Source organism: Canis aureus, chromosome 9 (assembly GCF_053574225.1).
Source record: "Canis aureus isolate CA01 chromosome 9, VMU_Caureus_v.1.0, whole genome shotgun sequence".
In the NCBI taxonomy this organism is placed as follows: Eukaryota; Metazoa; Chordata; class Mammalia; order Carnivora; family Canidae; genus Canis; species Canis aureus.
Genome location: NC_135619.1, coordinates 48,047,941 through 48,061,341, shown reverse-complemented (window position 1 = coordinate 48,061,341; position 13,401 = coordinate 48,047,941). Strand labels below are relative to the sequence as shown.

General features: G+C 34.5%; 1 protein-coding gene across 13 annotated transcripts in view; it reads right to left on the bottom strand.

Annotated features, from left to right (window-relative positions):
* PCNX1 (pecanex 1) overlaps positions 1-13,401 on the bottom strand; it is a 163,706-nt gene that overhangs the window by 35,159 nt on the left and 115,146 nt on the right. For all 13 annotated transcript variants that reach the window (XM_077909812.1, XM_077909815.1, XM_077909813.1 and 10 more), the window contains 6 exons: positions 12,175-12,267; positions 10,982-11,132; positions 8,009-8,150; positions 7,095-7,272; positions 4,400-4,508; positions 3,447-3,576 (listed from right to left, as the gene is read on the bottom strand). In XM_077909812.1, coding sequence (XP_077765938.1) covers positions 3,447-3,576; positions 4,400-4,508; positions 7,095-7,272; positions 8,009-8,150; positions 10,982-11,132; positions 12,175-12,267 — 803 coding nt within the window. The remainder of the gene's footprint in view (positions 1-3,446; positions 3,577-4,399; positions 4,509-7,094; positions 7,273-8,008; positions 8,151-10,981; positions 11,133-12,174; positions 12,268-13,401) is intronic.

The window sequence follows — 13,401 nt, the reverse complement described above, 5'->3', positions numbered from 1 at the left end:
GTTATTTCCTAACTGGTGTTTCAATGAACAGGGTGTAGAAAGACATTAATGAATTGAATGCCAAAAAAAAATTGATCAGGAGGAAACATGCACACTATATGCAATTCTCAGAAATACATAGTGCTTCTGTGCTAGGGGAAGGTCCATCTATTAAGGTCCAGTGGTACAATGTTCCTAGAACAGTGGTTTCCAAAATGTGGTCCACAGAACCCAAAAGCAGGAGACTCAAGACCCTTTTAGGGAGTTTTCCAGATCAAAATGATTTTCATAATACTGAGCTGTTATTCACTTTTTTCACCATGTCGTGGATAGTGCAAAAGTGCAAAAACGGTGGATGAGGCTATTGCACTTTAACATGAATGAAGACTGTGGCACCAAACTGTATTTTTCACTGCCAAACACGAACAAGAAAAAATGAACAGAAATTCAAGTTTTGCTTTAAAATCCCTTTAATAAAGCAATTAAAAAATAATTTTATTAAATCACAATCCACCCCTCAGTACAGGTCTTTTCAATATTGCATGTAGCAAAATATACATAAAGCAGGTCTGCTGCATTTTGAAATAGGATGGCTGTCTCAATGGCAAGCATTCGTGTAGTTGTTTGAAATGCTAGCTGCACTAGCAATTCTTTTTTCATGGAACACCATTTTTACTATGATTATTCAGACTTGCATACTTGACAGATACTTCTCAAAAATGAAGAAAGTGAGTCTTGTCCTATCACCAATAACAAAATTCAAGTTTCTAAGCAACAATTAGAATTTGGGAAAAAATATATATATTTACCATAACAAGCCTGATAGCTTACTAGTATTACTAAGATCTACATTACCCAGTAAACCAATATTTTCTAGATGATCAATAAATGGTGTTATAAGATTATACATGGGTAAAAAAAAATCCATTCAAAGTGTAAGACATATAAGTGGATTTTGATGCAACACAATTCCAAAAGTTCACAGGTCCAAGGGCAGGAAGCCCCTAGATAGGCCACTTTGACATGAACAGTATTTTGAGTTAAAAGTAATCAAAACCTAGCAGATTCAGGAAAAGATCTTTACCATCCTCAAAAGAGCTATTAACAGAGATTCTTCTTCACCTAAGAAACTTATCTACATAATGGGGCAACTTTTGTTTTCCAAACAACCTTTTTACTTTCTTGTTAATGATCTTTCTCCCCTTTGCATGCTAATGATGTGGGAAACAAAGGCAGAAGAAAAATTATTAAATTTCCTTACTACCTACAGCCCACTGACAAGTCCTTGAGACAGGCAGAATGACCTTTCTCTAGGGCCTCAACTGCCTCCATGTTGACACTTGGCTAAGGGCAAAAGGGCAATCCTAGCCAGCCCCCCTCCCCCTTCACCCTGATCCTCTAAGCCTACTTTAACATATAAAAATTTAAAATTCCTTTAGAAATTTCCTTTCTTTAAAAAAAAAAAATTCCTTTCTTTTTAAACCCCTCAAAATACATGTTGGCAATCATCCTCCAAGCATATGACCCACCAATATACATCTGAAGGGTCTCATGACTAAGGGTTAACTAGACAGTAATAAGTGACCTTTTCCCAACAACAGCTAGCCCCCTCAAGGTCTTGGAAACCTTGCTTCCAAAATTCCTTAGAGACTTATGCTCTCCCTACCCCCCCTCGAAACTTGAAAGTATATAACTGGCCACATCTCAAGACTTCAGTGCAGCTCTGTCCCTGGGTGCTGTCCTTCTTCCTGCTTTAATAAATCACCTTTTTGCACCAAAGACGTCTCAAGAATTCTTTCTTGGCTGTTGGCTTCGAACTCCAACATCTTTTCCTAAGACCCTTACCCCTCTCCTGAGTTCATAGAAGCATCATGTTACCTGTCTTTGGAATTTCCATATCTGTGTGGATTTCCCACATGTATACTATTAAATTTGATTTTCTCCTGTTTATCTGTCTCCTGCCAATGTGATTCTTAGTTGAGCTAGAGGGACCTTGAAGGGCAGAGGAAATTCTTCTTCCCCCAAAACAGATACGGTTTTAGACTATATTGCAACTGATCTTTACAAAACTATCACGTGTCGACTTCTAGTGAAAGATCAAAGAAAAATATACACAATTGCCTAAAAAGGCTGTTAAAATACTTTTCTTTTCTAGTTATGTGTCTGTGTGAGGCCAGATTTTCTTCATATACTTCAACTAAAACAACATATTGCAACAACAGATTGGCTGCAGAAGCAGATACGAGAATCCAGCTGTCTTTTACTGAGCCAGACATTAAAGAGATTTATAGAACTACAAAAACAGTGACACTCTTCTCACTGAATTTTTTTTTTTGGTGGGATGGAAAATATAGTAATTTTCATTACAAAAATATTACTTATATTAACACATAATAGATTTATTGTTGCTATTTTTAAACGAAATAATAAACATCTGAATTTTTCTGAGTGTTGATTTCTAATACAGTAGCTATCTGTAGATAAAACCTGTACCAACAAAACTCATTGGAGACTTTAATAACTATAAAAAGAATAAAGGGGTCCTGAGACCAAAACTGCTGCCACAGAGATTATTTTGGATTAAATTTAAGTTAGGTGAGAAAAACAGAATCTAAATAACACTGAAATTCATTTTAAAAGAGCAATGCCATATGTGGTTTTACATTAAAGACCAGAGCAAAAGTTTCATATCCCCAAGCTAGTCCATTGTTAAACAGGTGAGACTACTACTTTAACCAATTATATACACTAATGTGTGAAAGTATAGACAGAAAAGAAGCAGTCATGGAGATGGCCTGTACAATTACAAACTAATATAAGCTCTTACTGAATCATTAGGTTAATACATGTTAAAAGCCTTAAAATGTTTAGGCTTCATGACTCAGTAATTCCCCTTGTGGATAATCTTTCTTAAATTTAAAAAAAAGAAAAAAAGAAATTTGGAGAGATTACATATAAGGATAGTTAGTAGGCATCAGATGAAACAGCTAGCCAAAGGAACTAAATCTATTTGGAGAAAATACTTTATGCACAAAGATGGTCATTAAAAAGTCATCCTTGTGAAAAAACAGAAATAATCTATAGAAACTTTAGCTCTGCAAATAGCTATTTCTAAGAAAGCTATAACTAATAACAACTGCTATAATGAAATAACATCATATGGCATAAAGATTCAGAGTAGTAGCAATACGGAACCAACTCAAATAACATTAAAAAAGAAAAATGAGTATATTATTTAAAAAAATTGGTCTTAAGAAATCTTAGAAAAACTGGCAGAGAAAAATATAGTTATTCTAACTCTTCTAATTTTATATGACTTAAAAACTTTAAGAGTATTTATACAATAGTTTTAGCAAAATATTTCAACACAAAAACTATTAGCCATGAATTACTATAATAATGCTGTTGACAGTTTTTCTTAGTAAAGAGTAGATAAAATTGGCTTTCAAATGTTTTATTGTACTCACTTATAATCTCTCTCCCAGAATTTCACAGGTCGAACATATGAAGTGATGAATATTGCACTTCCCAGAAAGGGATTTAGTGGAGTAGAAAAAAAGGCAGATACAGCAGCCTGAACAAACAACATAGCTGAATCTATGAAAAAACGGGTTAAGGATTTTAACACTCATCTGAGTGAGTGCACGTGTGCACGCACACACACACACACATAAATACATCTCACAAACACACTGCGATTACGGCAATGAGAACAATGAGGTTCAACGGTGGAGTGAAGAAGGGGATGCCATTGGACAATACAAGGGGATACAAGCAGAAACACAGAGCCAGGAAAAGTACAGCTTGGCATAATGCTTTGAGGGGATTCAAATAAATATTTGCTAATATGTATTTGGTAAAAGTCCATATACTAATTCTTGAATAAATACGTTTGGGTTTAATTTTCCAAAAGATCAAACTAAAATTTACGTATGCAAAAAGTCTGCATTTCAACATCTATGTGGTCACTAACCTTTACTTTTATTTAGAAAGTACTTTTAAAGAAATGATGAGAATATAAAATTTTAAACATAGTTCAATTACAATGATTATGAATGTTTATTTTTATTCATTTAAAAATATTTCTAAGAATTTCATATTTATTAAAACTTCCTAGACTTTAATACTGATATATGTAAACATAAAATTTTAAATGAAAAAAAATTTTAAATGAGATTACTTAATTATAAAACCTTAATACTGTCTTCATGTTTAGATGATCTGTAGGTCACCAATGCTGATACAAATTCAAATTAAACAATCAAAATTGGTACAGGTGTGGACTCAAAGGACTGAGAATATCTGATAATCTATCAATTAATAACCTATATTCTATGCCTGTGAAAGGTTATGCCTACAAACCACATTCACAGTAAGGATATGATTGCCCTTTCTTACACAATTTTTATTAGAAGGATACGGGGCACTGCAAAGGGCTGAGCAAAAGCATGAAAAGCAGAACCCCATGTAATTTGCCATGGGGCAATGTAAGTGTATACAAACTGCAATTTATAAAGGAGTTCCCAAAGCTGTAGGAGGAAAAGAAAAACAATCAGTAAAAAAACCTATCATGAGATACTTGAATTAGAAAATGAAAGACCTCTAAAATGTATTTTTTTTCATAATAGGAAAATGGCATTAAAATTATTTTTCTTTGCATAAAATGAACATATCAACTGCCAAAACACTGAACATATATTTAAATTAAGACAGCTAGTTGATTTATGGACTTGTGTTTCATCTGTTTAAAAAATTCAATGCCCTCTTTTGGTTATATTACTACTACTACAAGCAAAACACAGAAAGGTAGGAAATCTAGACGTTTATAAAGCTTAAGTAATTCATACATATTTTTATTCCAAGACACATTTTCATCAAATTTTAGTGCTTTGAAAACGGAGTATGTTTTAACTTCAATGTCAAAAGAAATCTGAAAGCAGCTAGGCAGGAAATAAGTTGTAATATAGTTGTCCATGCTTGTCTGCCTAAGGATTTAGTAGAACATATCAGGGATCTGTTCATACTCTTCAATTATTATTGTCAGTACAAACACAACACACAATTTTATATAAATTAGGGCTTGTTTTGTTGTTGAATATATCTTCAACACTGAAACAGAATTATTGTGTTTGTCCAAAACTGCCTCTGCATGTCAGGCAATACAAGGCCCAACTCAACAAAACAGACGCTGGATCTTGGGGCAAGAGGTTCATACTAATTCGGTGCTGTGATTCAGGCACTAAACACCTCATATTTAAATTGTTCAACTAATTGCAAATGAACCTGTTTAACTTCCAATTTAAAAAAGAAATTACAACGTCAACCAATTAAAAAATGCAGATGAACTTCTGCATTCTTTGCCATGATTCAAAATTATGCTGGTAATCCTTGATTATCAATGTGATCAGGATGACAGGAAGTAAAAGCAGCATGTATATTATCAAGATGTCATTATAACTGCCTAAAAGTAGTAACTCAGAGAACTTCAGATTCTAAATGTGAGTCAGATTGAACTCAAACTTTGACTCTAATGTTAAAGAAAAAATTATATGCAATTACAGACAAGTGGTTAGTAGGTAAAATCACTTTTTATACATTCGTAGTAGTTTTTTCCTGTAAGATTTTTAAATTGCTGGTGCATCTTAACAATGATACCTTAAAAAATATATCTAGAGATCCCTTGAAAATTACTTATTATCACTGTTAAGTTCTGTCAACTAACCTTACATAATACAAAGTCCTTAAGGGCAGAACGCTATTTGTTCACTAATGTAGCCTAAGCATCTAGAACAGTTCTAGAACATTGTATGCTTTCAAGAACAATTTGTTTAGCAAATGAAAGTATTAAGAATATCCGAACTAATGCAAATTAAGTCTATTTCAGAGATTGTTTCTACTTTATTGAAACTTTCACTTTTTTTCCCAACCAGTAAAATAAGATGCCATAAAATTTCCAAGCTAAATATTTAAATTTGTGAGAAACCACATGCTTCTTTATACAAACAATTCTTTCATTAACTTTCTGGCTTCCTCCTTTGGTTAACCATGCTCACTAGAAGAGGAAATAAATGATAAAAATGCATACAAATTAGTGATTGAACAAATACAATACTGCAGTATTTTAGAAGCTACTTAGTACAACGTTTAACACAATATTTTGAAATTGACTATCACTAAAACCTTGTTCAAATTAATGGTTTTCCATGTACTGTTCCCATCCTAGGTTAGACTTCTAACACATCTAAATTACTGTCATAGTCTCTTAAACTGTTCTCCATACCTTTAGGTTCTCTCTTCCCCAATTCATCCCAAATGTGGCTGACCAGGCTAACTTGCCTAAAATTGGGCTTTCATTGTGTTTTGTAGCTGTCATATGCTTCAGCTCTCTGTTACCTATCAAATGGGATAATATATGTCAAAGTCCTTTGTATGTGGTCAGCGTTAACATGAAATCTAAGCTCTATTTAATTTATAAATAATCTGACTCACAATCTGTTTCATTTAGAATGGTGGTAGGGTTCAGCAAAAAAGGTGGTTAGAAAGGGAAGCAGAAGACCCAGGTTTTGTCATCTCATTTGTAAAAGGACTAAAAGTACCTTAGAGGAGTGGATAATAAATTTTAGAAGCATTCTGTAATTTTCAGAGTATTCTGCAAATGTCACCATCAAACTAATTTCTGATTCCTCCCACATGGCCTCCCTGGCCTCAGTACTATCTTCACTTAGCTATCAGGTTATTTCCTCCCTCCATCTATCCAGCAGCCCACAGCCCAGTTCCATTATTACCACGTCTATTTCCAGAATTATTCAAAACCACACCCACTTTTGGAAGATTCTAGATATATAAAAATACATAGCTAATGGTGTTTCTCTAATTTTCTATATAGCTTAATCTTATCTTTCTACCTATAGCAAGAAATATATCTTTCATGGATCATAGTGACTTAGCATTATTTAGGAATTCTAATATGCTCCTAAATAACTGATTGACTGAAAAAAATTACTTAAAAGATAATGAAGCAAATGATATGCAGGCAGAACCCTCCCTAAACAGAGTATTACCTAGGGCGACACTTTTTACAGATAGGGATATTCCTTTCAGTGAGTGATAATTACCTTGTTGAAGAGTATGGACATGAAGAAGAGATCCAACAACATGGTCTCTGAAAACGCTTCATAGTCAATTTTGAAGAAGAGCACAGTAAAGATGACTGTGACATACTGATATGTAGGGCTGCTAAAAGAGGATCGTAGCAACTTCAGACCAGCAATGGTGATCATTAAAGCACCTAATCTATAATATAAAGAAAGCACAACTCATTAATCAATGACTGAAAACTTTAGAAAACATACTAACTTTAGAAAAATCACTATTTCATTTACTATGCTTACAAAATATATATATATCAAATATAAACGTCTAAAAACGATTTATATAGCTAGGCAAATCATATTCTAAAATAAACTATTATAGTATTCCTTTTAACAATATGTAATTGATTCTTATTCTTTTATATAAATAAGAATGTTTTAAAAAAGTAAGTATTGTAATTCTAACATATGGTTCTCCAGTTTCTGAATATTTTTATTTCTTTAATATTAATAGCATTTAGCACATAAAAAAACAGGTATTAAGGCTTACCCAACAATATCTACCTTGTCTACTCAGTGGATAAGCCTATAGAATAATTGCAGAGGCAAATGACCACCTATATTGCTTGACTTACACAGTACACAAAAACATATTTCTCAAACTTACCATCTAATGTTAAAAATTAACTTTATTAATAAATGACTTCTCATAAAATATTAGTTGACAATAAGATGTCCAGAGTAATGATACATAAGAGCAGAAACAGATGTTCAGGAAGGGAAGTTAAAGACACAATTTCACCTGAATTTTTTTTATCTCACAGTGTATTACACCAAAGATACCCTAAATTATTTATTTCTACTTGATCAATGTCTTAAGACATTGCTTATGACAGCCCCTAGCAGTTAAATATAGATGAGAGGAGTATTGTACTTACTCTGTATCCAGTTTTTTTGGACTAGCAATTGTCTCTGCACTGCTACTAAGTTCATTGAGAACAATCAATGGATAAATGATATTCTTCTCCACAAAAAGAAGCCACACATGAAGTTTCTCAAACCACATCATAGTGGCTGCATCTAACAAGGCAATACAAGATCACATCATCTAATGTATAAAATACAGGCGTGCCTCATTTTATTTTGCTGTACTTTATTACACGTTCCAGATACTACCTTTTTTTTTTTTTTTTTTTAAACAAATTGAAGGTTTATGGCAACCCTGTGTTAAGTCTATCAGCACCATTTTACAACAGCATTTGCTCACTTCATGTTTCTCTGTTACATTTTGGTAATTCTTACAATACTTAAAACTTTTTCACTATAATTCTATTTGTTACAGTTATCTATGATCAGTGATTTTTTTTTCTAAGATCTTATTTATTTATTCATGAGAGACACAGAGAGAGAGAGGCAGAGACATAGGCAGAGAGAGAAGCAGGCTCCATGCAGGGAGCCCGATGCGGGACTCAATCCCAGGTCTCCAGGATCACATCCTGGGCTGAAGGCAGGCACCCAACTGCTGAGCCACCAGGTGTCCCTGATCAGTGATCTTCAATGCTTCTGTTGTATCTTCTTTGGGATAATATGAACTCTATCCACATAAGATGGCAAACTTAACCAGAAATGCGTGTGTTCTGACTGCTCTGCTGACTGGCTGTTCTACCATTCTCCTCCCTCCTCTCAGCCTTCCCTATTCCTTGGGATTGAAATTAGGCCAATTAATGACTCTACAATGGCCTCTAAGTGTTCAAGTGAAAGAAAGAATTGAGTATTTCTCATTTTAAATCAAAAGCTGGAAATAATTAAGCTTAATGAGGAAGGCATGTTAAAAGCCAAGCTAGGCCAAAAAGCTAGGGCTCTTGTGCTAAATACTAGTCAAGTTGTGACTGTACAGGAAGTTTTTGAAGGAAATGAAAAGTGCAACTCCAGTGAACACACAAATGATAAAAAAGTGAAACAGTCTTACTGTGGATATGGAGAAAGGTTAGTGGTCTGGAGAGAAGACCAAGCCAGCCACAATATTCCCTTAAGCCAAAGCCTAATCCAGGGTACATCCCTAATTCTCTTCAATTCTATGAAGTCTGAGACAGGGGGGGAAGCTGCAGAAAAAAAAGTCTGAAGGTAGCAGAGGCTAGCTAGTTCAATGAAGTTTAAAGAAAGAAGCCATCTCCCCATAACATCAAAGTGTAAGATGAAACAGCAAGTGATGATGGAGAAGCTGCAAGTTATCCACAAGATCCAGCTAAGATCATTAAAGAAACTGGCTACAGATTTTCAGTGTAGACTAAACAGCTTTCTATTGGAAGGAGATGCCATCTGGGACTTTCACAGCTAGAGAGGAGAAGTCAATGCTTGGCTTCAAAGCCTCGAAAGCCACGCTATCTTGCTAGGGGCTAACATAGCTGGTGACTTTCAGTGGAAACCAGGGCTCATGGACCATCCCAAAAATCCTCAGGCCCTTCAGAATGCTAAATCTACTTTGCCCGTGGTACTATAAATGAAACAACAAAGTCTGGATGATAGCACATCTATTTATGACATGGTTTACAGGATTATTTTAAGCCCACTGTTAAGGCCTATTGATCAGAAAAAGAGATTCCTTTCAAAAGGATGCTCTAAGCTTTTACTAAAAGGCCAAGGAAATTTGCTTTGAGAATGAATAGTCAAATTTGGTATAGAAGGCTTTTAAAAGCGTCAGAGTTGGGGATCACTGGGTGGCTCAGCAGTTTAGCGCCTGCCTTCGGCCCACGGTGTGATCCTGGAGTCCTGGAATCGAGTCCCGCATCAGGCTCCCTGCATGGAGCCTGCTTCTCCCTCTGCCTGTGTCTCTGTCTCTATCTCTTATGAATAAATAAATAAAAAATCTTAAAAAAAAAAAAGCATCAGAGTTCTCAAAACGAGTTAATTTATCTCCAAATAACTGAGGAATCCTCTATCATAATGCACTAACTGAAGAAAAAGTTTGAGGTCAAACTATTGGCTTGTTTAATCACAGATATATAATAAATGATTACATAGTTATGAACTTTTATTATTTCTCTAAAATGAGGAATTATGGTATATCACAAGTCATAGGGCCAATGAACAAAGACCAACTACTTACAACATGAAAGTCAAGTCAGAGTTTAAAGTAGACTGGCCCTCTTCCTCTTTTGGGGGGCATTTTATACTTTATCCCAAATCTGAACAAGAAAGAACATTACAAGTGTTTTAAACTTCTTTTCATCTGATCAACTCTTTTATACCCTTCTCTAGTGGGACATAGTGTTATCGATAGAAACAGGAACAAAGTTCTCTCTATTCCCCCATGCTTTGAGCTAAAAATATTTCAAAGAAATCTTAAGGAGGACTGGATTGCCTGTATATAGAAAAGAAAACTTAAGGAAAGGATAAGGACTGGAGAGAGAAGCTGTAGACATGCACAGGATTGGTCATTGAGAGGTCTATTAAGAACAATATAGAAAGAAGTCTTATTCTGTGGAAGTCAGTCTTGTGGCACTGACATTTATACTTCAACTGAAATTAAAGCATCCTGCAAAAGGCTTGACTCATTACAGCTTCAAATCTAAGTATAACAGGGATGCCTGAGTGGCTCAGCAATTGAGCATCTGCCTTTGGCTCAGGGTGTGATCCCAGGTCCAGGGATCGAGTCCCGCATCCAGCTCCCTGCGAGGAGCTTGCTTCTCCCTCTGAGTCTCTGCCTCTCTCTGTGTCTCTCATGAATGAATAACTAAAATCTTTAAAAAAACAAAACAAAACAAAAAAAACAAATCTAACAAATACAAGCCAAAGTGTTACTTGATGATACTTATTTGTCATCTACTAAAGTAAAACAAAAACAAAAACAAAAAAAACCAACGACAAAAAGTCCATAATATTAAAAAGAGCAATGTTAACAAAATACTTACTCCGAACTTCGTACTGACTGTACTCTACTGTCTTCAGCAGAGGGTGAGAGAAGCAGTGCCATGGTAGCTGTTTTCTGACTTGAGGCAGTACATAATGGGTTACAAAACCCACAAAGCCGACCAATGCATACAACACATACTTGAGAGCAGGCTAAAAGGAGAATAAAATTGAGAAAATTAAAAGTGTTTTTTGAGATCCATAGAACTTCTAATTTGTCAATTCAATTTTCTACTTATTAACAGAAAATGGCAAAGTCAATTTTCAAATCTAAAAACCAAACATCTGTCAACAAAGATGACAGTTAACACTGTTTTCTTATGTGGTTAAACGTTAAAAACAGTTAACACTGTTTTCTTTTTTTTTTCATTTTCTCACATTCCTTTCCCTTTCCCTTTTCCTTTCCTTTCCTTCTTTCTCTCTCTCTCTCTTTTCTTTCTCTCCCTTCCCCTTCCCTTTCCTTTCCTTTCCTATTGGTGTTCAATTTGCCAACATATAGCATAACACCCAGTGCTCATCCCATCAACTGCCCCTCTCAGTGCCCGTCACCCAGTCACCCCCCCCCCCCGCCCACCTCCCTTTCTACCACCCCTTGTTCGTTTCCCAGAGTTAGGAGTCTCTCATGTTCTGTCTCCCTTTCTGATATTTCCCACTCGTTTTTTCTCCTTTCCCCTTTATTCCCTTTCAGTATTAACACTGTTTTCTTATGTGGTTTTTCTGAAACTTGTACTAAGGTTGCCCCGTAGATCAACACGTACAAAAGAAGTGGTGGTATGCCACACCAGATATCAATTATAAAAGACTGCAGCTTCTGTCGTAGGCTTTCTCACTCTAAGACCACTGGCTCTAGACCACAACTGCCATTTTGTGTGGATACTCAAGCAGCCTATGGTGAGGGTCATATAGAGAAGAACTCAGATCTCAGGCGAATGGTCAGGAAAGAACTAAGGCCTGCTGACAGCCTCGATTGATGCCAGCCCCATATGACTGTAGCATTGTAACACAGCCTGAACTGGGATCATCCAGCTAAGCTACAATCAGAGTCATGACCCAGAGAAACCATAAGAAAATAAATACTTTTAAAACCGAATGAAAAGTCATATATTTCAGCACTATGGATGAATATTACAACCAAATAAAAAATGAGTCTAAACTGTTATCTTCCCCCAATCAAAAGATCAAAATGATTTCTTACCTGCAATACTGTGAACACTGTGCTTACATGAATAGCAAAATACAGCACACCAATTACAATGCATACTACTAGGTCAGACTGTAAACGCTCACTCTGGAACAAAACAGAATCATCCAACAATTACACAAAATTCAAAAATATGTATTTCTTTTATTCCCACAGTCAAAAAAAATAATTTTATCGATCCTATTCTTCTAGATAATTCTTATACATAATAATCAGCTATAAGTTTTTTCTTCCTGAATTTCCTGATATTTTGGTTTGACAATGGAAATATCAAGGAAACGAAACTAGTTCTACACACTGTATAACATAACAAAGTCTTTTATTTATTTACTTTTAAATATTTTATTTTTTAAGTAATCTCTACACGCAAAATGGAGCTCAAAGTCATGACCCTGAGATCAAGAGATGCGTGTTCTACCAATTGAGTCAACCATGGGCTCCTCTAACAAAGCCTTTTATTTTTATTTATTTATTTATTTATTTATTTATTTTTATTTATGTTTGGTTTATTTTTTTTTTAATTTATTTTTTATTGGTGTTCAATACAAAGCCTTTTAGAATGAAGATTTCTTTCTCTCAATTGATCTGTATGTTTCATTTTTACACAAAAGGAAATGATGTACTTAAATCACTATATCAGTTATAGGGGGATACTGTTTTGGATAACAAAGTTATGCTTTCCCATTGGTTTTTTAAAATGTTGAAACTACATGTCTTATTTTACTTACTGGATTTTGGTTCTTTTAGTGGTTATAGTAAACCGGAAACTTCTCAATATCTTAACTAGTCATCAACTGACCCACAGGTATATGCTAACCTTAAACTAAATTTAGAAATATGTTACTACGTGTAACATGAAATATGCTTTGCTAACATGGAAATTGAAGTCAGAAAAAATCCTGAGGCAGCTTTATACTTCTCAAGTTTGAAGAACATGTGAACAGCTCAAGTTCATTAAGGCAAATGTCATGACTAATTCAAGACCTATATAAATTCAGTTTTTCACAAGTGGAAATAATCTAAAATAACTAAGAAATATGCTTTGCTTCATAAAACAGATATGCATCTATAAAATTCATTTTTCAAATAATTACTAAAATATAGACATTGAATTTACTAAATTAGAAAATTTTTAAATTATGACATTTTCTTAAGTATAAATAAAATTAGTAGAGATAATTGCTATCTCCTTCTATCTAAAAAATAAACACACATACACTT